This window comes from Podarcis raffonei, chromosome 17, assembly GCF_027172205.1.
Source record: "Podarcis raffonei isolate rPodRaf1 chromosome 17, rPodRaf1.pri, whole genome shotgun sequence".
Lineage (NCBI taxonomy): Eukaryota > Metazoa > Chordata > Lepidosauria > Squamata > Lacertidae > Podarcis > Podarcis raffonei.
Genome location: NC_070618.1, coordinates 3,553,437 through 3,579,740, shown reverse-complemented (window position 1 = coordinate 3,579,740; position 26,304 = coordinate 3,553,437). Strand labels below are relative to the sequence as shown.

The 26,304-nt window shown below is 44.9% G+C and overlaps 1 protein-coding gene and 2 long non-coding RNA genes across 3 annotated transcripts; 2 read left to right on the top strand and 1 right to left on the bottom strand.

The window, feature by feature from the left end:
- The first annotated feature begins 121 nt into the window (after positions 1-121).
- LOC128405274 (uncharacterized) lies at positions 122-2,655 on the top strand. The gene is made up of 2 exons (XR_008328255.1): positions 122-395; positions 530-2,655. It is a non-coding gene; the product is annotated as an uncharacterized LOC128405274 (long non-coding RNA).
- Positions 2,209-16,117, bottom strand: MLF2 (myeloid leukemia factor 2). The gene is made up of 9 exons (XM_053371722.1): positions 15,829-16,117; positions 14,119-14,191; positions 13,877-14,003; positions 10,698-10,733; positions 7,591-7,644; positions 6,563-6,688; positions 5,424-5,583; positions 4,625-4,864; positions 2,209-2,864 (listed from the first exon to the last, which is right to left on the bottom strand). Exons 2-8 carry the CDS (start codon positions 14,166-14,168, stop codon positions 4,686-4,688), a joined length of 732 nt encoding a protein of 243 aa, XP_053227697.1. The 5' UTR covers positions 14,169-14,191; positions 15,829-16,117; the 3' UTR covers positions 2,209-2,864; positions 4,625-4,685.
- Positions 16,118-24,893: 8,776 nt separating this feature from the next.
- On the top strand, positions 24,894-26,036 carry LOC128405273 (uncharacterized). Its single transcript, XR_008328254.1, has 2 exons — positions 24,894-25,283; positions 25,399-26,036. It is a non-coding gene; the product is annotated as an uncharacterized LOC128405273 (long non-coding RNA).
- The last annotated feature ends 268 nt before the right edge of the window (positions 26,037-26,304 follow it).

Sequence of the window (26,304 nt, the reverse complement as noted above, 5' to 3'; positions counted from 1 at the left end):
AGCCAAGTAATAATCAGTTATGCAAGAGCCAAGCACTCAGCATAACTCCTTGCTTCCTCTCTTAAACTTACTAAATGTTGCAAATAATAAAGTTGCAGAATTTGGACATCTTTCCCCTGCTTTTTAAATGGAAAGCTGTGCTGCACAGCTGGGGCTTAACCGATCCATTTCTGTGCCAAGAACAGGGAACCAATGCAGCGCAGTAAGTTCTGTGTGCAATGAATTCACTTTTGAACCCTTCCCAAACCTCAAGGTAGATAGGACTTTTTTTAAAGATGATGTATTTTGGGCTGTTGTGTTTTATCCTCCACAGAACGCCAGAGCCTTATCACGTTTGGAGAAGGCTGAGATTCTGGAGACGACGGTGCAGCAGCTGCGCAGGCTGAAGAAGCAAGGTTAGAAGTATTTTTCCTGAGCCCTTCTTTCCGCAAGGCCATGTAAAAAGATGCTGAGCGCCAGCACTCAGGCCGCTGCTTATTGTCTGCCAGGGAAGCTCCTGTTCTTAACTTTCCTCTCCTCTCCTCTCCAGGTGCACTTGCTGCTTCCATTCCGCAAGACAGTCAAGATTTTGTCTCTGGTTACTGCCACTGCGTCAATACCATCTGTACCTTCCTTAACTCAGCTGGCTCCTCTTCGGCACAGGAGATGAAATCTCAGATCCTACAACATTTGGAAAGGATTTCAGGGCCCAGGTCTACCATTACATCAGCCCTCAAGGCCTGGCAACCAGGCAAGACAGACTCTCTCCCCTCCCACCAACCTTCCTTTCTATGGGCAACTCCTCTAATGCCTGCAGGGCCTCCTTTGGATTCAGACTCCCACACTCACTCAGTTGGGTCTTGGTTGCAGTATTCAGCTTCTACGCCATTGCCCCAGCTACAGAAACCTTGGATTCAGCCAGCCTTGCTTGCGACAACCACCCACGTGTGGAGACCGTGGTGAATGACATTCCGGAAAAGTGACTTGTAATTTGTTGTGGGTATTTGTTTTTTAATCTATACAGACAAACCTCGGTTTTCGAATGTAATCCATTCCGGAAGCCCTTTCGATTGGTTGCAGGAGCTTCCTGCACTCAAGCGGAAGCCACATTGGACATTTGGCTTCCGAAAAACATTTGAAAACCGGAGCATTTACTTCCAGGTTTTCGGTGTTCGGGAGCAGAAACATTCCAAAACGGAGGTGTTCAGGATCCAAGGTTTGACTGTATATTGATTGTTTTATTGTCTGCTGTTCTAAAGTTTCTATTTTTAAATGAATGTTTTTATATTATTTTATGCAGACCACTTAAGTTTCAAAATTGAATGACACACACTTGCTCAATAAAGAGGTTTGGCCTTACTCAAGACATCCAACTGCAGTAGATCAAGTATGAAACAAAGCAGAATTGCCTTCCCAAAACGAGATGGCTTTCTGAACTGTGACACTGAAGGCTTCAGCAAAAGGTTTCAGCTCCAAATATGAACTCACCTTTGTCTCAGATGGACATTTTGCCATCTAATGAGCCTCTGAAATCTGCAGCTCAGTTACCTACAGCAGCTTAAGGCAAGTAAGATGAATACACAGAGACAAGCCCTACTTCTCAGTAGAGTCATTAAGTGCTACGGCAAACAATGGACATGCTGTGAACACTGGACCTAGCTTGGAAGGATCCACTGGCAATGCTGTCTGAGGCTTGCTAAGTGCAATTATTAACACAGTAGAATATGTTTGGTTGCCTGCCTAATCTGCCAGAGCTAATTCCATGTTTCGTTGGTATAATGCTGAATATGACAGTGGGACACTTGATGTATTTTAAGAGATCCTTTTAAAGCAATAGTTGTAAATAACTTAACCCTCCAGCGTTTAGCAATGTCCAGGCAGAATATTAAGTATTCCTCACAAGAGCTGCCAGTCTGAAGGAGAAGGAAAACAGGCCATTTTCATTCTGATCAAGATTACAACTTCAGGGCCCAGGGATTTAGTGCTACTCTTGTTCTGTCAAGGATTCCATCTTGCAAATAGTCGCACGCACTGGGAAGAAAGGGTAAAGGTTTTTAATAAAACTAGCCATACGCACAGCTTGTCAAACTGACTGATTCATAAGAGGAAATGCGGACTTTTGAGGCCAGGTGTTCAAAGAATAGTGTCACACAAAGCCAACAAGCGGCCCTGTATCCCTTGAGAACTCAAGAGACGCAAAGATGGGAGATAGAGGCCGACTCCACTTGCTTTACAGGTTCCATTTCTTTATTCAACTCAGTAAACATCTAGTTACAAGTTTCACGAAATCAAATTTTATAAGATGGGGAGCTGACTGGATTGGGGCAGAGAGGTAGGGCCTGTTTTGTTTGTCCACACCTCACCTGATCCCTTCCACCCTTTCATACATACCCCATTTCCAGGGCAGGCAGGCAGGCAGGCCGAGAGCAAAGGCGACTAAAGGTTATTTTTCCAAGTGCTTGAAACTAATAGCAGGTCAACAGGTTTCCTTACTTGGTTGCCACTTGAGGTGGGTGGGTAGATTAAATACAAACTTCGGAACCAGCCAAACTTGGACCAGGAAATAGAGGGGGTGGCAAAAACTGAGGGAGACCACTCCTGCACCCCTCCAAAAAACACTAAGGGGAGGGATTGGGTAGCTCAGTGAGGGCAGGGAGGAGTTAAGAGGAAAAAGAACGAAGTAAAATTGATGTGTCACTCATTCATGGACAAGGTCCCTCCCCTTCCCCTTGGCCACCTGCTCTATGCAAGGAGTACAACTGTGAAGAGAGAGTTAGTCACTTAATTTATATCTTAAAAGAGGGGCAGGAGGCTAGTATTCAACTTGAGGAAGGTCCAAGTGATGTTTCGTAGGGGCTTCGCCATCAGAGTTTCACTGTCTGTACCTGAGCAAGAGGGTGGGAGGAGAAGAAGAGAAACAATAGAAATCAGAAAGGGAACAGAGGGGAAATGCAGAAGGAACAGTGAGCGAGAAAAACAGGAAACTCAGTGCAAAACCCCCATGGCTGAGATCTCACAGGGATGATCAATTTCTTTCAGGGCTGTATGATTTCAGATGGCAGGTTGGGGCTCACATGGTGGAATTTTCCTCTCTATAGGAAAGCTCCTGCACACACAAAAACCTGGCCTCTCAGAGAGACTGTAGGCTAGAACTCCCCCCCCCCCCAACTTTTTTCTTCTTTTTGAATGGAGCCATGGAATTTCCCAGCTGCTAATCTGAAATGTACTACCTCAGTAAGTCAACCTCTAGCTTTGAACACTGTTAAAGCATCTTTAGCCACTTGCGCCAAATGAGAATTTGCTTTCATTCAATCAAACCTATCAGCAGAAACTAAATCCAAGTTTGCTTTTTTTTTTTTTTTTAAAGCAGCTCAGGTGCCTAGTTCCTGGCATGGTATGTGTACCTTGCTCATGGCTCAGGCCAGGGGTGACTATTTTGTGGTCCTCCAGATGTTTCTGGTCCCCCCAATTCCCATCATCCCCAGCCAGCATGGCCAGTGATCAGGGATAATGGGAGCTGGAGTCTTTAACAACATCTGCTTTCCCCCAACCCTAACTTACAACATTTCCATACTACAGCCTCCCTTGCTCTCAACTGTGCTTGTGTGAGAAGGGAATTCTCTTTGCAAGACAAGCCTAAAAAGCCTCTAAAAGCAATCATTCCAAAGTTTCCTGAAGACAAGTGATGACAGTTGCCCCATTTCAAACCAAGGCAACAAATTTATTCACTTTTAAATAAACCTCACTGAAACAGGTTTGGATTTATTTCTAAGTGTGGCTGCAATCTGATGATGTGACGGTGCCCTTAGATTCCTCCCTTCCTTATGTTATCAACAATTGTGGCTGCAGCCAAGTTTGCCTTTGGGAAGATGAACAGCCCAGCAGAATAAGAGATTATTTTTGAAAAGATGGTGCAATACTCGATTCTTGTAGGTGCTCAGTGGAAGCGCAAGCATTAGCTGTTGATTCTCTCCACAATGAGATCCTGACTGGAAAAAGCATGGAACCTCCGGGACCCACTTCCAGGGCTGCAAAGGGCCTTGGACTAACTTTCTGCCCTGCAAACTGCCTTTGCTCAAGACTCAGCGTAGCATGCATAGCGCTCCCTGATGGCCTCCCATAAAGGTAAGGACAAAGCTCTATCAGGCTTCTTTTCAGAAACAAAATTGCACCAGGAGCCACCAGATGAATCATATACCCTGCTTTGTTTCGAAGCGTTTTATTAGATTTTATCAAAATAATCCCCCGTCAACCACTCCTCATTCTCTGTAATTCCCAGAAGCATGGAAGAGCAACAACCCTCCTTCCAGAAAGCTCAGGTTTCTTCTTATCCATGACTCCCTCCTATGCCCTACTTGTGGCAGCCTGCTGCACCTTAACATGCTCTGTAAACATCACCAACTTTAAGGCCTAGCCAGGGCACATGTGAATGCTGTTTTCCTGCATATGCCAGTATATGTGTGTGTGTGTTTTAAAAAATACTAAAAAAAATGAAGGTGAAGATTGCTGGGCACAGAGGTAAGTCACAGGCCCAATGCTGCACTGAAAAAGTAGTCAGGTTCGCCAGGTTGTACCCCAACTGAGAAGCTGGGCAGGCATACCCTGGGGCACAGCATGCATGCGAAGGGCAACAGTTAAGACTTACAAGAGCATGAAGGTAGATTTGGGGGTGACCGCATCACACCCCCCTTAAGTCTGCTCTGGGTTCACCAGTCGTACCGGCGCGACTGTCTGGTTGGAGAATCTTCAGGTCCCTGAATAGCAAGGCGGGCCCCTTCGGCCCGACGGCCATTGCTTCCCTCGTGGCGCCTGTATTCCAGCCCTCTTTGCGTCCGGAAGCGGGATGTTTCTCGCCTCCATTCGTCGTCAAACGCAGCGGCATCACCTGAAATAATAAATAATAATAATAATAATAATAATAATAATAATAATAATAATTTATTATTTTTTATACCCCACCCATCTGGCTGGGCTTCCCCAACCACTCTGGGCGGCTTCCAAGAAAATATTAGAATACTGTAATACATCAAACATTAAAAGCTTCCCTAAACAGGGCTGCCTTCAGATGTCTTCTAAAAGTCTGGTAGTTGTTGTTCTCTCTGACATCTGGTGGGAGGGCGTTCCACAGGGAGGGCACCACTACTGAGAAGGCCCCTGTAACTTGGCTTCTCGCAGTGAGGGAACCTCCAGAAGGCCCTCGGAGCTAGACCTCAGTGTCCGGGCAGAACGATGGGGGTGGAGAGGCTCCTTCAGGTATACTGGGCCGAGGCCGTTTAGGGCTTTAAAGGTCAGCACCAACACTTTGAATTGTGCTCGGAAACGTACTGGGAGCACAATTCAAAACGTACTAAAAACGGGAAGGGGGGAGAGGAGGCCGCTGAGTGGGAGGGTGAGGCTGAGCAGACTGTCACGAGGAAGGGGAGGAGCCAGAGGGAAACACTCACTCTCATCCAGGTTGATGTAGTCTTGCCTCTCCTCTTGGTCACCCGTGCGGTGATTGCGCGAGCGCTGCATGATGTGCGCGCGTTCCCGGATGTGGTGTCCAATAGACATCTGCTCCAGACCGCTGTCGGAGTCTCGCACCGTCCGCCTGGTCTCCCGGATCTAAGGACAAGAGAACAAAGTCGCAATTTGGGGTTGTGGAACTATTTTGCTAGCCTTTTAACTCCCTGGATTTTCCCAAATGGAAGCCAAGTGGTTTGCCTCAAATTTCACAGCAGGTAATTTTAGTTCATCAAATCTGTTGGCCCTACATAAGAATTCATCCTGCACCGGAAAACATAAACCCACCAGAGATTCCGAATCTTGTATGTTGACCCTCAGCACACCCAGTCTGCATTCATGCTGTTATGAGAATTATAAGGTCTAAGATATAAAATAAATGTTCATAAATGTACCAGGCAAACACATACATAAATATATAAACCACATGTCTGAAACAGTACAGGAAAGCAGTCCTGAAGCCATTTTGACTCTTTCTGTGACCTCAAATATTCCTCTGCAGTTTGGATGGAAATGGGAAAAGCCTCCCCAGTGGCTCTGTGCTCACAAATCCTGCCTTAAGGGCACATTTGGGTATCAATAGGGTGAGCCTGTGGCCTGGACTCAGGAATTACCGGTAATTATATATCATCACAAAATAATGGCCAGGCTCTCCAGGTAAACCCATCAACAGGTTTCCTGCCAGACAAGATTCTGCTGTAGACCGCCCCTCCAGTGATGTATGTATGATGTATTGGGGAGTGGCCTTGTGCTACAGGGTGGCAATTTCAAAAGTCTATATGGGCTTGTGCACCATTGTTCTGGGTTCCTCCTCCCTCCTGCATGTGGTGAGTGAGGACTCTGTTGCAACAGTTTAATAAAGATCAGGCTTACTAGCTGCTTTGCTTCTCAATATTCTCTGGTTGGCCTCTGTTAGTTTCTCCTATCGATAGGGAACCTACATAAGGACTCTATATGGGCTCTTCGGTACTCCATAAGGGTGAAGGAGCAGTTTTTTTCTTATAACATTGCCTGTACACCTGGTGGGACCAGCAATCCATGGACTTGTTGAAAATTCTAGTAGAAGAAAACGGTCTCTTACCCCACCAGGTGCAGAGCGTGTCTCCGAGGTCTCCTGATAGACTTTGGGGCCCTCCCCCAGATTCGAGTAGGATATGACAGTTGAAGAGGTAAACGTCTGGCAGTTGGAACCACTAGTCATGTGTTCCTGGACATGCAAAAGATCAAAGAAGGTGAGCAGCCTTACTGGAGTCATCCACAGAACTCTTGCGACTACAGAATGAAAACCACCATTTCTGCAAACAAGTCTCCCCTCCTTTGACTTTCTGGGTTTTTCTTGACATTTTGAAAAATGTATTGAAAGGGGGTATCTCCCCTCCTACACTATTCAAGGAGCAAGAATGGGGTACAACTTGTTTGGAACTAGGAGAAAATATTAACGAACTCTGCACATGCTTAAAAGCTGATCTCCCACCACTTTACCCACAAAGGCCTCAAGAGGGAATAAAAATTTAAACAAATAAAATTCTGCTTACAAGCAATCAGAGTTCTGTAACTTGTATAAACTAGGCCAGAAATTTATAGAATTTTTTTATGAGTCTTACTCTGCAGCTGTTGCCACTTTGCAAAATCTACTCTGGGTTTGTGGGTCAGGGAAGGCGGGATAATGATCTAGGCAGGGCACTGGAATCCAGCAGCTGGAAATTTTATTCAACTACCAGTTCAGCTGAGATTCCAGCAGGTATTGATTTCAAGCATATCTTCTCACAGTGATAACCAAGATCCTCAAGAATTCTGTTCCCAATATTACGCTCTGATTTGCGTTTTTCGCAGGGGTATGTGTGCGCACGGCACTCTACAACAGAACTGCCACGTACACAGAGCCCTGGGCATAAGCAAGAATCTGTCTTCCGGGGCAGCAAAGTCACAGCCATGTCTACAAGTCACGCAAGCCGTGCAGCGGGTGTCATGCAGCAGCACATCACAAACTCAGTTGTGTCACTTCTGTCATGGGATCAGTTGTCGGGGATGACCGTGGTGCAACTGAACGGAAAGATGCAAACACAGGGATCATACCATGCAAGAGGAATGCACACAGGGGGGTCTTACCATGTTCCCAATCATATCGTTCATCATTCCGAACATGTCCATAAAACCACCTGCCTGAAGGAAAGAGTATAGGAAAAGAGCTGAGGTTTGGGGAGAGTGATCAGTCAATGAAGGCACAAATGATGCTCAGATAGAATGAACAGAGTTTCTACTCCTTTTTTTTAAAAAAAAAATTGTTTACATGAACACCTGCAAATATCAACTATTGCCATTGCTAACTAAGTCTAGACTGTTGCCAGACCCTCATGAGTGCACAGTACATTGGTGCCTCGCAAGACGAAATTAATTCGTTCTGCGAGTTTTGTCGTCTTGCGATTTTTTTCGTCTTGCGAAGCACGGCGTCGGGAAAGTTTTGGAAAAGCTTCAAAACTCACCAAAGTCTTTAAAAACCTCAAAAAAGGCTACCACACCGCGTTCTATGAGTTGCTCCTCGAAGTCAACTCGCAACTGTATTAACGGTGTTAAGAAAAAGGAAACAAACTTGCAAGACGTTTCCGTCTTGCGAAGCAAGCCCATAGGGAAAATCGTCTTGCGAAGCAGCTCAAAAAACAAAAAACCCTTTCGTCTAGCGAGTTTTTTGTCTTGCGAGGCATTCATCTTGCGAGGTACCACTGTACCATTTCAAGGGTGACTATGCCCCAAATCAGGAATGCAGAACTTCTCTCTTTGGGCTACAGGACTCACAGGCCTGGCCTGCACTCTCCCAGAGGACTTCCTTCTTTGAACTATGCCAGTGCCTTTTGCTTTCCTGGACTGAGTGTGATTGTGGATGTGCATGCATGTAGAAACCTCTGGCTTTTGCATGGCTGGAATGCTGCCTACTGTGCAAAGGGGTGTGTCGATAAAAGGATCTGCCCCCGCCGGTGAGATCCAGCTCCCCACCTCGGCCCGAAACCCAAGGGACATACTCTGGATTACACTCAAGAGCAACTACCAGCTCCAGCCTTTTCTCCGTAAAACTGAAGGCACTGTACTCTTTTTGTCCTCACAATCCCTCCTGTTCGCGCAGTCTAATTTAAGACAAAGATTTACTAAATTAGGACAGAGACTGAGTGGCTTAGGGTCACTCATGTCTGAACACTGATTTGAATCTAGGGCTACCTAGTCCAAACTCTGATCAATACACAACATTGCCACACACCCCCCCCCCCGTTCTATATTTACAGTGCTAAAGTTACAAGTTGTTACTTCGTACACACAAAAGCATACAAAGGTAGGAATCGGGAAAGCCACCATTTTTAGAGTAGGAAATTTAAATTAAATCTACATCAGTACATGTTCTTAGTGCATCAGACTCCATCTCAATTTTGGACATATTCACATTTAGGCTAAATATTCTTTGGAATATCAGTCAGCACAGCAAGATCTGCACACTATCAATTACTCTGAAACTAAGCAGCCAGCACCAAGTTATTCAAGGTAAAAAACAATATATCCACTGGTCACCTGAGAAAGCCACAGATCAGCAGCACCACATGAGACACCCGTCCTCCCCAGTGAGGAAGAGGAGGGGGGGCTGCAATGTCACGCTGCTAAGCTTTCAACTGGGTAGAAGCAGCACAATAAGCAAAACTCCATTCCAAGTTCTTAGCACACGCCAGAAACTTAGTTACTAAACTAAGCCAAGCCAAAATGTGTGGACTCCTGGATATCTCTTTGGCCTCATGGCCCAATGTCCAATTTGGTTTTGTCAAATTCAAATGTCATTTGGAAATGGTTTGTGCTCCCACAATGAGCAAGTTGATTCTCCCCACTTACTAATTCTCTCCAGCTAACCTCCCTGAATGCCCTCATTATCCAAATAAGAAGTCCATTTTCCCCACCACTCCCATGATCTTCACTGAAAAATCTCCCGAGATAGCCAAATTCACATTCACACATCACTTTAAACTATAGCTAAGTTATGGTTTAAAGGTGAACGCGCAATGTAACGGTGAACAGGGAGCAAATCACAACCCCTTCATTCCTCTCCCTGCTCAGAATCCTGCTGTACTACCGGGAGCGAAGCCATGGCTTCGTGACGTCCAAACCCAGGGCCATGGTTCCTCCCTCTCCAAATAAACTATGAGCTGCAACCAAGGATTGTTATTGACTTACCATTCCCTCACGGTTTGTTTGGGGGACACAAACCACAAGCCTGGGTTCGGACATAATGCTAAGCAAAACCAAACCTTAGCTCCTGGCAGTGCAAGAGCAGCAGGAGTGGGGGAGCAGCAAAACCATCGCAAAAGTTTCCTCCTTGCATTACTTATTCTGTTATTGCGTAGTTCAGTTAATTAGAACACAGTGCTGACAACAGCAAGGTAGGGATTTGATCCCCGTAAGAGACAGCTGGATATTCCTGCATTGCAGAGGGTTGGACTAGATGATCCTCAAGATCCCTTCCAACTCTGATTCTATATTATTCTATTTTCTTCTAATGCACCAGCGTCCAGAAAAAGCCTTTAAACCACAGTAAACCTTACCTATGGCTTACAGTGGTAAAGGTAAAGGGACCCCTGACCATTAGGTCCAGTCGTGGCCGACTCTGGGGTTGCGGCGTTCATTTCGCTTTACTGGCCGAGGGAGCCGGCGTACAGCTTCTGGGTCATGTGGCCAGCATGACTAAGCCACTTCTGCCGAACCAGAGCAGCGCACGGAAACACCGTTTACCTTCCCGCCGGAGTGGTACCTATTTATCTACTTGCACTTTGACGTGCTTTCGAACTGCTAGGTTGGCAGGAGAAGGTCCGAGCAACAGGAGCTCACCCCATTGTGGGGATTCGAACCGCCGACCTTCTGATCGGCAAGTCCTAGGCTCTGTGGTTTAACCCACATGCAGGTAAAGCCATTCTGCAAAATTCTAATCTATTTGAAATTTTCTCCTCTTTTGACTTCTTTTTTATTTTTCCCTTGAAAGGCAGAAGGGGATTCCTTCCCCCCTTTATCATGGCCTTTATAATTCTCCTATCAGAACAGAGTAAGCCTCCACATTCTCCTTTTCTGTCAAGGAATTTACTTTCATGATTTCGAGATTACACTCTGCAACAGAAGAAATCTGGAATGTTACTCAGAGGAAAAGATTCAGAGAACTCCGCTTGTGTGGGGAGAAGAACAGCAGGGCTTACCATTCCTAGCATCCCAAAGGGCGAAACAGTTCCTGCCTGTAAAAGGACAGAGGCATAAAGAACAATGACAAACTACCCTTCTGTAATAAACATCTCTCCTACCCACATCTTAGAATAACAAAGGGGCTCACTCACTCAGTTAAGAGAGTCAAGAGGGGGAGCTATAGCATGACATCAGCTCCTCAAGTCTATCATCCGAGTAATTTAATTTCAAAATAGAGAATCTCTCAAAAGTGGAACAAGCATTTAAAAAGAAATTTAAAAGCAAGGTCAAATCTCTTTAAGAAGCTTGCAGGTTATATAATGTCATCTAATAGAAAGCCAAATAAAACACATCCTACAGATTAGAAAGGTTAGTAATAAGTAAAAAATAATATTATAATAATTATAAAAGGCAAGGACGCTTCATTTAAGAACTGGAAGCAATGCCCAAATGAAGATTTAAACAAACAAACCCTACACACAAACCCTAATCCAGCAGCGAACCAGGAAGAGAATGTAGGACTATTAGAAGAAAAGGTGTAAGTGGGTGAGCGAAAGGAAGACCAAGAAAATGTCCAGTCTTGTTTCAACAAAAAATATTTGAAAATGAACATTTTTCACTTTAAAAATTCTTTGGCATTTTAAAGAGCAAACCCGGTGGACTTGCAAAATGCTTTTGAAAAGTATCTCACTAGCAGGGTTGGGGAATCATACCTGAACACTGGCCCTGCAGGCAGGGCTGATGGAAGTTAGTGTCCAATAACATCTGGAGGACCTTTGTTTCCTCACCCCCACACTAAATACTCCTAAATCTCCTTATCAGTCATGTGGTAAAACCGCCTGGCTTCTCATAAACTGGCAACTGAGTGAAGAGCAGAAAGCAGGAGGAAAAGCTGGAGGAACTGAACTGTTTGCCCACCCTCAGCTACTCTGTTCTAGTTTTGCTATTTATTTTTCTCATCAGTTCACCCATGGAGACAATAAATTAACCAGGCTTGTGGATAACACCAACTTACTAAGGATACTGAAGGCCCAAACAAATTTGTGATGTGTTCAATAGGTAAAGGGATCCCTGACCGTTAGGTCCAGTTGTGGCCGACTCTGGGGTTGCGGCGCTCATCTCGCTTTATTGGCCGATGGAGCCGGCGTACAGCTTCCGGGTCATGTGGCCAGCATGACTAAGCCGCTTCTGGTGAACCAGAGCAGCGAACGGAAACGCTGTTTACCTTCCCGCCGGAGCGGTACCTATTTATCTACTTGCACTTTGAGGTGCTTTCATACTGCTAGGTTGGCAGGAGCAGGGACCGAGCAACGGGAGCTCACCTCGTCACGGGGATTTGAACCGCCGACCTTCTGATCGGCAAGTCCTAGGTTTAACCCACAGCGCCACCCGTATCCTGATGTGTTCAATAGGATCTCTCTTGTGTTGAACCCCAGGTGAACTGTTCCGAAAGCTCTGCAAATGCCATCTTGGTAGTCAAGATAACCCCACAATTAATTGGTAGTTGAGCTCATATATGTTTTTATTCACTTGCTTTGCTATAAGCTAATTGGCTTGCTTTGATGTTATCCTGATCTGTGGGCCTGGGGTGCTGGGCTCTGAGCCCAGAAAGGGGAACTATCTGTAAGATTTGGGTATTTGCCACCTATGCCCTCATCTGAAGGGAAGTCCTGGCCCAAGTGGTGAATGTTGCTTTGCGAATAAAGAAGGCATGAGGGTTTCTTGGGTGTGGACAAGCCATCTCCTTGCTGCCATGTTGGTCCTGTGTCTGTAAAGTTTGCAGATGACACCAAACTGGGAGGGGTGGCTAACACCCCAGAGGACAGGATCACACTTCAAAACGACCTTGACAGATTAGAGAACTGGGCCAAAACAAACAAGATGAATTTTAACAGGGAGAAATGTAAAGTATTGCACTTGGGCAAAAAAATGAGAGGCACAAATACAAGATGGGTGACACCTGGCTTGAGAGCACTACATGTGAAAAGGATCTAGGAGTCTTGGTTGACCACAAACTTGACATGAGCCAACAGTGTGACGCGGCAGCTAAAAAAGCCAATGCAATTCTGGGCTGCATCAATAGGAGTATAGCATCTAGATCAAGGGAAGTAATAGTGCCACTGTATTCTGCTCTGGTCAGACCTCACCTGGAGTACTGTGTCCAGTTCTGGGCACCACAGTTCAAGAAGGACATTGACAAACTGGAACGTGTCCAGAGGAGGGCAACCAAAATGGTCAAAGGCCTGGAAACGATGCCTTATGAGGAACGGCTAAGGGAGCTGGGCATGTTTAGCCTGGAGAAGAGGAGGTTAAGGGGTGATATGATAGCCATGTTCAAGTATATAAAAGGATGTCACATAGAGGAGGGAGAAAGGTTGTTTTCTGCTGCTCCAGAGAAGCGGACACGGAGCAATGGATCCAAACTACAAGAAAGAAGATTCCACCTAAACATTAGGAAGAACTTCCTGACAGTAAGAGCTGTTCGACAGTGGAATTTGCTGCCAAGGAGTGTGGTGGAGTCTCCTTCTTTGGAGGTCTTTAAGCAGAGGCTTGACAACCATATGTCAGGAGTGCTCTGATGGTGTTTCCTGCTTGGCAGGGGGTTGGACTCGATGGCCCTTGTGGTCTCTTCCAACTCTATGATTCTATGATTCTATGATTCTATGATTCTAAAGGCTGGGAGACCTGGCAGGCTAATTTGCTGTAACACCTTTCTTTAATTAAAGCACTAGAACTGGTCATTCTGATGTTTTTGACTCCCACAAGCCCCCCTTTGGGCCTGTGTTTCAGGGTCTGAACCTGACATACTGATGAACTTCATAAGGCTATGACTTACAAGGCATGTCCTGGGGTCAAGGTGAAACATCAACCCTGTGTACTACAGCTGCGAGGAAAAAATCAAGGCTGAAGCTCAGTGTCACAACATGTTTTTCAGAAAATCTCTGCTAGTCTCAAATTGAAAGGCAGAGAAGTGAGGGAGATTATCTCTCCCTGAAACTTTGGGAAAGCCACTCCTAGTCAGAGTAGCCAAATCAGGCTAGTTAGACCAACAATTTGACTCGGTATATTTTCCTATGTTCAAAATGCTGATTATTTAGATAGAAAAATGGCACAGGGATATGGCTCTCTTTCTTTACTTGCATTCGTACCAAAGGGGGGAAAACAGACCTAGTCAAAGTCTCCAGATTTCCATTACCTGCATTCTTCGGCTAGTCTGGCGTGTTGCAGGGACAGTCCCGTTGCCAATGCTGAGGAAGGGGCTATAACCAAAGCCGCCTGAGAGCACACGGTTCACATGTTGGTGGTGGATGGCAAGAGGGTCCCTGAAGGAAGAGGAGATGATACACAAGGAAGTTAGGTATTGAAGCAGTTCACATCAAACCTATCCCTCCCCTCTGTCCACTGCTTCCCTCCAGGAGGCAAAACTAGAGTACTCACATCACAAACATCGGGTCCTCTGGCTCTCCATCTCTCATGAACCGGAACATAATTCCCTCAAATGCAGGGTGGGCTGTTCATTCGGAAACAAAAGAGGAATATGAATCTATATGAAGGCCAGTCTCCCCCTTTGCATGCAGTCCTATATTTTTTTTTTTTATTATTATTATTATTATTATTATTATTATTATTATTAAATTAAATTTATATACTGCCCTATACCCGCAAGTCTCAGGGCGGTTCACAAGATAAAATCACAACGTAAAAACACAAAATGCATAGTCAAAATAAAATCAAAAGCAACCCAATAACCTGCCCCATTTTAAAAGGGCACTCTATGATTTTTAGACATTAGTTAAGGGTTTGTGTATATTTTTAAAGTTGTTATGCAATGCAAGTCCCAAGTTCTTCCCCGTTAATATAAGGAATTGTAAAGAACATGTGCCTGCCCTCATTTGTACTAGACAACACACCCCATCACTGCTCTTTACTCTCCTGATAGGTCTCAAAAGGTATTGAGAAATTCCCTTCACACTAAGCCACCCAATCTTTGTTCTCCCTCATACACATAAACTGCAACTACTCACTCACAATCTCTCTGTGTGTATATAAGTTTTGGGGTAACCAATTGCAAGGGACAAGAGGGCTCCTGCACCTTTTAACAACTATGAAGAAGAGAGAGAACCTTAGCAGGTATACAGTCACTCTTCTCATCACTGCACAGCTAGACGCACTTGCCAAAAATCCCCTCCTCTTTAGAACTAATAAAGGGGAGGAAGCAAATGTGGTACCCTCCAGATGTTACAAACTACAACTCCCATCAACCCAGCCAGCTGGACGATGGGAGTTGTAGTCCAAAACATCATGTTTGTTACCCCTGCACTAGAAGCACAGGGCTCTAGGGTCACCCTTTACACCGAGCCACCCTGCCACTAACTGTGAGGAATCCAACTATTTAAATAGCAGAATGAACAAACAGTGCATGTAAGGACAGCAGAGAAAAACCTGCCCAGGCTGCTGCACACCAATCCATCATCTCTTCGCAGTTGCATCACCTCCAAATGCAGTGCTCAGGTCCTAGACCTTCTGCTTACTCTACAAATACTCAACTCCTATCCCAGTGCGGATGCAACTCTGTGGAGCTCACGTAGCCCAGTACTATCCCCCTCCCCTTGCACAAACTCCTCCACTCTTAATTCCAACCACAACTCTGTCAGCTGCAAACAAATGCAAAAAACAACAACACCCCCTTAACACATTTAGCAATACAGAATACAACAATACATCACATTATTATTTTACATCAGGAACCAACAACTGCAAAAAGTACTATTTGCATAGCACGGTACAATTAATGCAATCCCATCAAAATCCACTTATTGCAGTGCATAGTATCATCAATAACACCTGCTTGCCCCTGTAATCTAAACAGAGAGAGGGAGGCAGAGGGACAGAGGCAGGCCTAAGGCAAGGACCAACTTCTCTCTCCAAAAACACCTTCCTTTCCCAATTCCGGATTGTGTATCTGTCTCCAAGATGCCCCAGGCCGAAAATCCGGAGTGGTGGTGGGGGAAGGTTCTGGACGCTGAGCTTTGTGAGCTAACTCCCCATCTCCTTTCCCAACCTGTCAGGACAACTCTCGCCCGCCCTGCCTCCCTCCCTCTCCATCCTTCCCAGCCCCACGGAAGACTCCCCAAGGGGACTGCTCACATCTCTGGCCAGCTCCTTTGTTGCTGTCGCCTCCTGCTTCTTGCTCTCCCGGAATTTATTCCAGCCACGAGTCCTAAAGGGGAAGATTAATGCTGCATCCCTTTTTCCCCCTTCCTTCCTTCCTTCCTTCCTGCCTCCCCCCCACTAGATGTTCTTTGTTGCAAATAGGCTGGTGTGTTGGGGGGGGGGGGAGACAAGCTTCTTTGTTCCAGATCCTCCACCCCCGCCACCAAACAAGCCACCCGCGGGGCCACCAGCAAGGCCGCCCGAGTTTGCACCCCTATTTCCCCCCCACCTTCTTTTAGGAAAGGACAAATACTGCTCGCATCCCCCTTTGCAAGCAAAAGGATATTTTTCCTTTTCAAAGAAAACCCACAACAAGGCCCAAGCAGGATGTGATGTCAGAAACCCCGCCCCCTCAAAAGCCTCAAAGCCCCACCCTCGAGAAAGGAGTTACATAGCCGGATCTGGGGCGAAGTCCGCTGCACGATGGTGGGTCTTTGCCTTGCAGTGCAATAGCCGGGGGCTTGCAAATATCCCCCCCCCCCGCGCATGGCTGTCGTTTGTTGGGATTGCAACAAGGGAAAATGCAGCATTCCGAGGGGCTTGGAATGCAAGCGAATGAACATTTAAAAAAAATAAATGCATCCATATAAATTCTTTGGATGCCAAGGAAATGGTTGCTTGCAGTCCAGCTTCAACTTCATTCATATGAATGGGGAGAGAATGCCCCGGTCCTGCCAGTAGTCGCCGAAGCTGCAACGCGCCCGTGTGAACAGTAGAGGTCGCTCTACCATCACAGAATGGCAGCTGAGCGCGTCTGCAAAGCAATAAGCCTGTAGCTGGTTTTGCGGGTTCCAGCCAGCGCACGTGTAAATCATTTTAAAGTGCTCTTGAGCCTTTCTCCTGCTTGCTTGCTTGCTTGCTTGCTTTGGACGTGTGAACGCCGTGAGTGCAGACGGCATTGTGTGGAAGGCAATGCGATTCAAGCCAGGTGTGTGCAGTATTTCAAATCAACGGGAAACATAGAGGCAAGTTCACACATAGCTCAGTTGGTTAAAGAGCCTGGTGCTGATAACACCAAGTCTGCAGGTTCGATCCCCGTATGGGACAGCTGCATATTCCTGTATTGCAGCGGGGTTGGACTAGATGATGCTCAGAGTCCTTTCCAACTCTAAAAAAAAAATCCCATGATTCTAAGTTACAGCCAAGGCAAATGTCTCCCGTTCTCTTTCAGCTGTCAAAACTGACAGCCTTAATGCATGTGTTGACAGTGACATGAGCCCAGATTTGATCCACCCACGCGATTTGTTCGCCTCCATGCATCACATTTGAAATCTGCATAGGTAAATAGTATCCTGAGGACCGGCCCACAGAGGCAGCAGTCCGAGGTACCCAAATTCAGTTTTGCAAATGTCGAGGAACAGAGTCGCTGCCTTTGACGTCTAGAGGACGTGGTAGAAAAGAAACAGGTGATATTGCTGCACTTCTGACTTCCACCTGGTTGCCCCATGGACACAGGTGTAAAGGGGAAGGAGGCTGAGGAAGAGAGAAGAAAGGATGGACATTACAAACGAAAATACAAAATACTCTTGTGAACTTTTTATCATAGTACAAAGCAGGAAAAAAGGGAAGGTGCAAAAAACATTAAAACTAGCAAAAATATTTGGATAATTTTTTCTCTGTGTGTCTCTTTCTTTGAAGTGTGTGTGTGTGTGTGTGTGTGTGCACGTGTTTAGTCGAGACAAAATGTCAGGAAATTAATGCATTAGATGTGTTTGACTCAGTTTTGTTTTGGATTCAGCTGTGACTAAAGTTGCTGTAATTTCATTCCGCTTCAGCGTGCTAAAGGTCTGACCCAGCTGAACTAACCAGTTTAGTTTCTACTCATACATTAAAATTGAACACACAGCGCTGATTTGCATATTTGAAAGGTAGTGAATATTGTGGTGATAATTTTATCCTAATCTGAATATGAGATGCATACATATGCGTCTTAGACAGAAAGCTCAGCAAATAACTACAGAGCATTATTAAGGACATTGGTACACTGGAGGAACATGGGGGGAAATGGTATTTTGGCCTCAGTTTACTTGACATTTAAACATGTAATAAGATGGAGGGAAACCTATTAAGTGTAATCTTAATGGATAAAAAACATTCTCTTGCTCACTCGCGTACAAATCCACCCTCTTTCTGTCAGATTCCCCATCTCTGGTTTCTGGGAGCTGCAGGCTAGAGACCCCATGATGGCGCTGTGTTTTGCTTTTTGGAATCCTGCAAGCCTCCGACCATACACCTTCCTCCAGGTCAGAGGTGAGACCTGTGGTCCCCTACCTGCCTGCACACTGCCTCGCCAGAGTGAAACATGCTCTGATTAGCTCCTGCTTGGAATAGTGCAATCCACTCTACAGTGGGGCTACCTTTGAAGGTGGCGCAGAAAGTACAGCTAATCCAGAATGTGGCTGCCAGATTGGTGACTGGGAGCGGCCAACAGGACCATATAACACTGGTCCTAAAAGATCTACATTGGCTCCCAGTACATTTCTGAGCATAATTCAAAGTGTTGGTGCTGAACTTTAAAGCCCTAAATAGCTTCGGCCCTATATGAGGGGCAATATGTAAGTTTAAGAAGTAGTAGTAGTAGTAATAAAGTACCGGAAGGAGCGTCTACATCCCCATCGTTCTGCCTGGACACTGAGGTCCAGCTCCAAGGGTCTTCTGGCGGTTCCTTCCCTACAAGAAGTGAGGTTACAGGGAACCAGGCAGAGGGCCATATTGGTAGTCACACCCACCCTGTGAACGTCATCCTGTCAGATGTCAAGGAGATAAGTAACTCTCTGACTTTTAGAAGACATCTGAAGGCAGCCCTGTATTAGGAAGTTTTTAATGTTTGATGTTTTACTGTGTTTGATGTTTTATTTTGTTGGAAGCTGCTCAGGGTGGAATAATAATAATGGGCATTGCATTGATTGATTGATTGATTGATTGATTGATTGCCTGCCTACCTGGCCTTTACCCTAAGGTCCTAGGATAGATTACAGCATTAAAACACAACTCCAATTCCCATCAACACCACCCAACATGATCACGGATGATGAGAGTTGTAATCCAGCAGCATGTGGAAATGCCCAAGAATTATGCTGGGTATGAGATGAGCCCTTACCAGCTCCACCTATTAATTATCTTTGTAAGAGGAAAAATAGATGTGATGCCAAGTGTGTCATTAGGAATCATCCCATCAATAGGTTTTTTTTAAAAAGGAGGTGTAGGGAATATTTAGCCTGATGAGGGAATGGTTTAACCCTTTCTTCCTGACAAAAATAATCCCTGTGCCTGCTGTTAACTCCAGAAGGGAAGGCTCCATTAGCTCTGATGGAGTTTTCCCTTCCAAGGCTAAGAGCAGGTTAGGTAATGCGGGAGGAGAGGAAAGGGTCAAATTGACCCTTCCTTTGCACTGTGTTCCCAACAGAAACTGGAGGCCCCTGAGACTGATTTGTTATGTCATGTTTGGCCTGAAAACTACTTCATTTATAGATATAAAGGAAAATGCTTCTCTGTACATTTTTGTTATCTGTACTATTTACCAGGTGCCACGTCAGAAGAGAATAAAGGGATAATGTCTCTTTTAACACTGTGCGAGCCACCTACAATTTTTATAAGTACAAAGAGCAGCTTTGCCTAATTAATTTGGGATTCTGTTATAGTTTCAGGGCATGATTCAGCCAAATGCTTTCAAGTACCACTGATTTCAGTGGGGAAATTAAGCATGTGCTTAAAGCTGCAATTCTAGTCACAATTTCTTGGCAATAGGCTCCAAACTGAATTCAGTAGAACTTGCTGCTGAGTAAATAGTTAAGTTCAGGGTTCAGATATCTCCCACTGACATCAATGGGACATACAAATGTTTAACTTTGGATAATGACTTCTGGATCTAGTTTATCTCTTTTGCATTGTTGTTGTACACTGATTGGATCTTCTAAATTATCATTCAGTAATGTGTGAAATGAATAAAAGTAATGGGAAGTACAAAAAGTGAAGGTAAGGCTGAAGTGATTTGAAAAAGGAAACTCAATAGGACACTTCTGAGCAAACAGGGAGGCCTGAGACTCAAAGCTTCCAAATAATAAAAGAGCAGAATCACCAAATCTCAATATTTTGCTTACTGTTGGAATAGTTGGCAGGAATAGGCCCCACTGAAATGAAGGAGACTTACTTCTGAGTAGATATAGAATTGCACTATTACAAATGAATTGCCCATAAAGGGATTAAAAGAACCAACAAAAAGTGCAGTGTGTATTGCAGATCTTAAAGTTTGCACAGAATTTACAGACTGCATTTTTCCCACTTCATTGCCAGTTGTCTTCATTGTTTATTCCCTACTCCTTTGGCCATGTCTAAAATAACACTTAATGCTTCTGATTAAATGGACTTCTCTAGTCCATGAAATCTCATGACATAATAAATCTGTTATAGCATAGTCCTATACTGGTCTACTCAGGCTTCAATCCAACACACACTCACCTGGGAGCAAGTCCCTTTGAACTTAATTAAACTTACTTCTGGAGAGGCCTGCATGCCATTCTATCAGAAATGAATTTGGCCCATAAACCCTATCTCTATTTCATGCAAAAGTGACGAGGAAGACTTGCTACTTCACATTTTGATAGTCCAACATGCAATTTTGTATCTACTAATAAGATAGTCCCACTGAGTTGAATGGGGCTTACTCCCACATGTCTAAAACTGCAGCATGCTGCACCTTACCCTTTCTAAATGTGCGTGTAATTTTGGGGACCTTGTGTGCTAATGTAAGAGCTTCCAATTTAACATAAGGCCATCCATCAGAACAATGACTTTACTCCCAGTCAGGTAGGAATATCCATTCAAAATCCATTTGTACTGGAATGGATTTCTATCAGCAGCCATAACTTCCATCTTACTTATTTTTTTTTAAAAAAAATCTTTCAGAAAGGCCCCCAAGGCAGCTCACAACAATGTGAAACAGTACATAATAAATTATGATATTAAAATACAATTAATAAAATAGAACTTTATAATGGAGGAGCAGCAACCCAATCCACAAATGACAGTAAAATAATTTAAGGGCACTTTCAGTGTATTGTGGAATCAGTGCTGCTCATACATTTGTTTTTTGCAGCATCCACACAATAATATTAAAATTTACATCTAACATTTAATCCAGATTTCTCCTTACCATAGCAAATCCAATATGTTAACATAACCCCTTATACAGTCACTACTGGTGTGGAACCTCATTAAGTGCATCATTCAATGACACAAGTGTGATGATGTTCAGTGATTGAGTTCAGACATGGCACCCCTGCTTCTGTTTGCTCCCCACCTGAGCACCCCTAACACAAGGGAGAGATCTTCCACTCCATGGGCCTAATTCGGCCTCCCCACTTGATCCATGAGGCCATTTCGGCCAAATCATGCCCACGAGTCCTACACTTGACTTTCTATATGACGTCAGGTGTGGGGCAGGTAAAGGTGGGAACGGCAAAGGGCCTTGTGCAACACTTTCCAAGCAGAGACCATCTGCTGATTGTTGGCATGTGGATAGTACTGTGCACAGGGATAACAAGCAACCTTGCAGGCACCTTTCGTCCCAAACCCACCTGTACCTGCCCCACAAATATATGAAGCCAGGTGACCCATGTTTGTCTGCATGATTTGAAATTAAACCACAGGGAAAAGAATGTATGATGCACTTTCCTAATGGTGATAGAAAGGCCCTGTGGTGGGGGAGGGAATAGTCCAGCCTCAGGCTCTGAGGTGTTCTTCTGTATCTTGATTTTCTCTTTTGGGGCCCACCAATTTAGTATAGAACCCCAGAGTCAGTCACGACTGGACCTAATGGTCAGGGGTCCCTTTACCTTTAATTTGGTATAGAAAGACATTCAGCTGAGCCTTTATTGGCCTTTTAAACCTCAATGCATTTTACTGATAGCTTGTTTGAAAAGGTGGCCACACTTGAGCACTGTGTATTAAAAGCCAGGGTAAGTCCCAGGGGAGATTTCTTTTTATCATTTGACTGATGTCGAATTAAATATCTTTGCAAAACTGGAATTGCTGCTGTAACCCATGGTGACCATTTTTCAAAATTCAGAGATCTTTTTCCTGACTTGCAACAATAGCAAATTCATTCCATAGCCCTGTCCATTTTTTCCCTTTTAAATCATTTAGGGTCCCTCTTGACTGGTGGTTTTTTTACAGGTGCATTCTGCAACATTTAACAGGCACAGTAACAGTGCATTAGTGGTGGATTTATACTGGATCGTCCACACATTGTTCCATTTTATTAGTGTGATGCTTCCCTATTGTTCTATTATTGCTTTCTGGAGCGGCACACTTGCCCTATAGATACACCCACACACCGGAACATGTGTGCTATAAAAAGTTACAGGATTTCAGCAGGAAGTTTTGGACACACATCTATTGGAAATAAAGCCATGTGTGTCCACCTTGAAACTATTTCATGCACAAATAGTATTGAAAGTGGGATTGGGTATGGCTGTCCCATCATGAGCATAAATCATCATGAATGCACCATAAAAAGGCACATCTTGAGGGCCCTTAATTGGCAGCACCATTTGCAGCCAGAGTCAAAATAAGAGATTTAATGGAATCAGTCAAGAAAAGAAAAGGTGGAATGTAAGGGGATTGCCAATTTGCAAAATCTCCTTCCAGTGGATGTCTGCCCCTTTCTGTCTTGTACTAACTAATCTATTTCTATTTAATAAAGTGCCTATCAAAACATTAAAACCTATGGCAGCTTTGTGCTTTAATGGTACTCATGAACAGTGATGAACATGTATATTACACGGTCTGCCTGCATTTCCTTATTGATATGAAAACATTTCCTGGAATACCATGTTTTTCTGTTATTTCATACCAGTCTGTTCTGCCCACACTGCTTGACCTGATATATTGGGACAGTGCTAATCTAAGCACTTTATGTGAGCTGCCTTCAAAATGAACTTGGAAACTACACCTGGTTCGAAATGCAGCTGCTAGATGGTTGAATGGGGCAGGTTGCAGGGGTCATATTATACCAATTTTAATACTTCATTGGCTCTCAGCTGGTTTCTGAGCCCAGTTCAAAGTGCTGGCGTTAAACTTCTTAAAGCCCTAACTGGATATGAGGACTGCTTTTTCTCACATAAACCCATTCCTTAGAAGCTCTTATCTGGATCCCCTCACTATGTGAATTATAATATAACCCATAATAGCTCCCACCTTTCAAAAGTTGGTTTCAGACACCCCACCCCACTTCCCTGTTTGTGTTCAGACACTAGTTTTACTTTTCCAGAAAGATTCCAGAATTCCCTTGAGTTTTGATGGGATCTTTCGCTAGGTGTTTCTCTGATCTGTGTTTTTGTGTTGCTACAGACACTATTTTGTTGTTGTTGTTATATATGAAATAGCAACACACACAAACATAATTAATAACACAGGTATATTATGCATCCATTAACACATATAAATAAATGATTTGTTAGCTGCCAAACACGCACAACATCCCAGGAATCTTTCCTATCTGCCTGAGGGCTTCTCTTACATGGCAACCTTTCATGATGGGAGTGGTTAATGCTCACCTAAGGCCAGTACAATACTAGTAACAGATTGTGCAAACTGTATATTATTGAAAGCTGAAACTATTCTGGTGCTTTTAATAAGAGGGAATTATGGTCCTATAGATACACCAAATAGAAGTCACTCAGGTGTGCTGCCCTGGTTTTTTTCTCCTCCTCGTCGTCGTCTTTCAAATGTGTTACCAGGCTAGTTTTGCTTCTGAAATAATATTCTGAGGTAACCAACAAGCTAAATTGCACCTCCCCTCCTTCAAGCCACGATGGGAAGACCCACGCCCCTCATTCCACCCCTCCAGGGGACATTCCACCCCACGGCTTTCGTGAAGCGAAATCCTCCCGTTTGTTGCCACGGAAACTGTCGCCCCAAACCCAGCTCCCTCCCCCATGGCCTCATTCCCATTCCCTCCATTTCTTCCATCGCGCGGGGCGCTGTGGGTTCTCCCTCCCCCTCCTTCCCTTCCCCGCCCGGCAGCCAATACGAAGCCTGTTGCTAAGCCTCCTGCTCATTTGAATCAGCCAATCGCAGTCCCCGTCCCTGTCCTCTCCTTATAAGGGGAGCAAAAAGCGCTGCGTCTCCGTCTTTCAACCACACGAGCTCCCTGAGCTCCCGGTTAGAGCGCGGGAAAAGGGAGGGAGGAGGAAAACAACGACAAAACACACACACACATCACACAACACAACTCAACACAAAACACAACACACACACACAAACCGTCTTCTCCCGCCCCGCCCCCTCCCGTGGTTTGCCTCTCGCGGATAAAGCGAATTAGCCCCGCCCCGTATTAATATATTGGCCTGGGGAGGAGTTCTGAGGGAATAACATGTGCGAAGCCGGGAATTATTCTGGAACTGGGTGTGGACAAGACGGGAGGGAGGCGGGCTGCGAGCGAAGGCAGCTGGAGTGGAAAATTCCAGTCAGGGGAAAGCAGGAGTGGGAGGGAACCTGTGCGAGGCTCCGGCTCCAGACTAATAGCTCCTCGCCATCTTGTTCGCGCTCGAGCTGCGTTTGCTTTCCCGAGCGAGATCACTCGGTGCTTCAGTACCGTAAAGGTCGTGGTAATAAATGCCATGAGGAGGAAAGACAAAAGACCCTCGGTCCTCGCTATAGAAGGATCGCGGGTGTGGGCTCGCGTGTCCATGAGAATGTTGTTATTTAGTCGTGTCCGACTCTTCGTGACCCCATGGACCAGAGCATGCCAGGCACTCCTGTCTTCCACTGCCTCCCACAGCTTGGTCAAACTCATGCTGGTAGCTTCGAGAACACTGTCCCACCATCTCGTCCTCTGCCGTCCCCTTCTCCTTGTGCCCTCCATCTTTCCCAATATCAGGGTCTTTTCCAGGGAGTCTTCTCTTCTCATGAGGTGGCCAAAGTATTGGAGCCTCAGCATCAGGATCTGTCCTTCCAGTGAGCACTCCGGGCTGATTTCCTTCAGAATGGAAAGGTTGGATCTTCTTGCAGTCCATGGGACTCTCAAGAGTCTTCTCCAGCACCAGAATTCAAAAGCATCCATTCTTTGGCGATCAGCCTTCTTTATGGTCCAGCTCTCGCTTCCATACATCACTACAGTGGTACCTCAGGTTACATACGCTTCAGGTTACAGACTCTGCTAACCCAGAAATAGTGCTTCAGGTTAAGAACTTTGCTTCAGGATGAGAACAGAAATCGTGCTCCAGCGGTGTGGCAGCAGCAGGAGGCCCCATTAGCTAAAGTGGTGCTTCAGGTTAAGAACAGTTTCAGATTAAGAACGGACCTCCGGAACGAATTAAGTACTTAACCCCAGGTACCACTGTACTGGGAAAACCATAGCTTTAGCTATACGGACCTTTGTTGGCAAGGTGATGTCTCTGCTTTTAATACACCTAAACTGGGGGGAGGTGGAATAGGTGTTAACGGGAAGGTTTGACAGGAACTCAATTCTTGACATGCCGTTTTCTTGATTTCTTCTTCCAGTATTCAGAAGGATCTTGTTTATGTGTAGCGGAGCGTTCAGCTACACAGGAAGTATGAAGTGTTCTACCCTGGAAACACAGGCTTGCTGCCTCAACTAACAGCAGGGTGGCTGCTCTGAAGTGTCACCCGCTGCCCCCCAAGTAATGGCACAGGGTAGCAGCCGCGATCTCTGCAATTTAGGAACCTAGAAACACATTGCAAAAAATCAGTCCATACAAATTTGATAAAGCTTGCTTCTACACACACACAGGCCATTACTGTAGGCACTTGCCCCAACTTTTGCTACCCAGCTCTTATTCAAAGTGCAAAACATAAAAGATTCCACAGAATTTGCCTGTTCTGCATTTCAAAGCCTATTGAACATAAGCACTTTTTTGTTTTGTTAAAAATACACATATCTCACCATCCCATTATTGTATTTGTATTTTAAAGACTGTTAAAGGCCCCTATTTAAATGAAGTGCTCAGCATCTCATGATGGCTCCCGTTGTACTATTACCCAGCCCTATGAGTGTTTTCTGCAGCGATCAATCAAGCTAGAAGACCAATTGGAGAATTTACAAAGAATGAATATGTTTTAACCTATTATTTGTGGCAACTTTTTATGTGCAAGAATAAATGGGATTTATTTATTTTGAAGGCTTATATCCTGCTTTTTATTCCTGGGAGGCTCTCAAGTCAACTGACAAAAGATTCCCACAATAAAAATTAGCATGCTATTCTAAGGTAATTGCCTCACAGTATTTGGCTTTAATTGTGAGGGCACCGATAGAAAAACTAGTTGACAGGGCTGTGGGACCACATGCTCTGGATCCTGTTTTGAAGAGGAGCAGCTCATGGAGTTATGAATGAAGGCAAGAATAAAACTGGTTGTGGGTTGAACATTTTTAAAGCAACGGATATAATT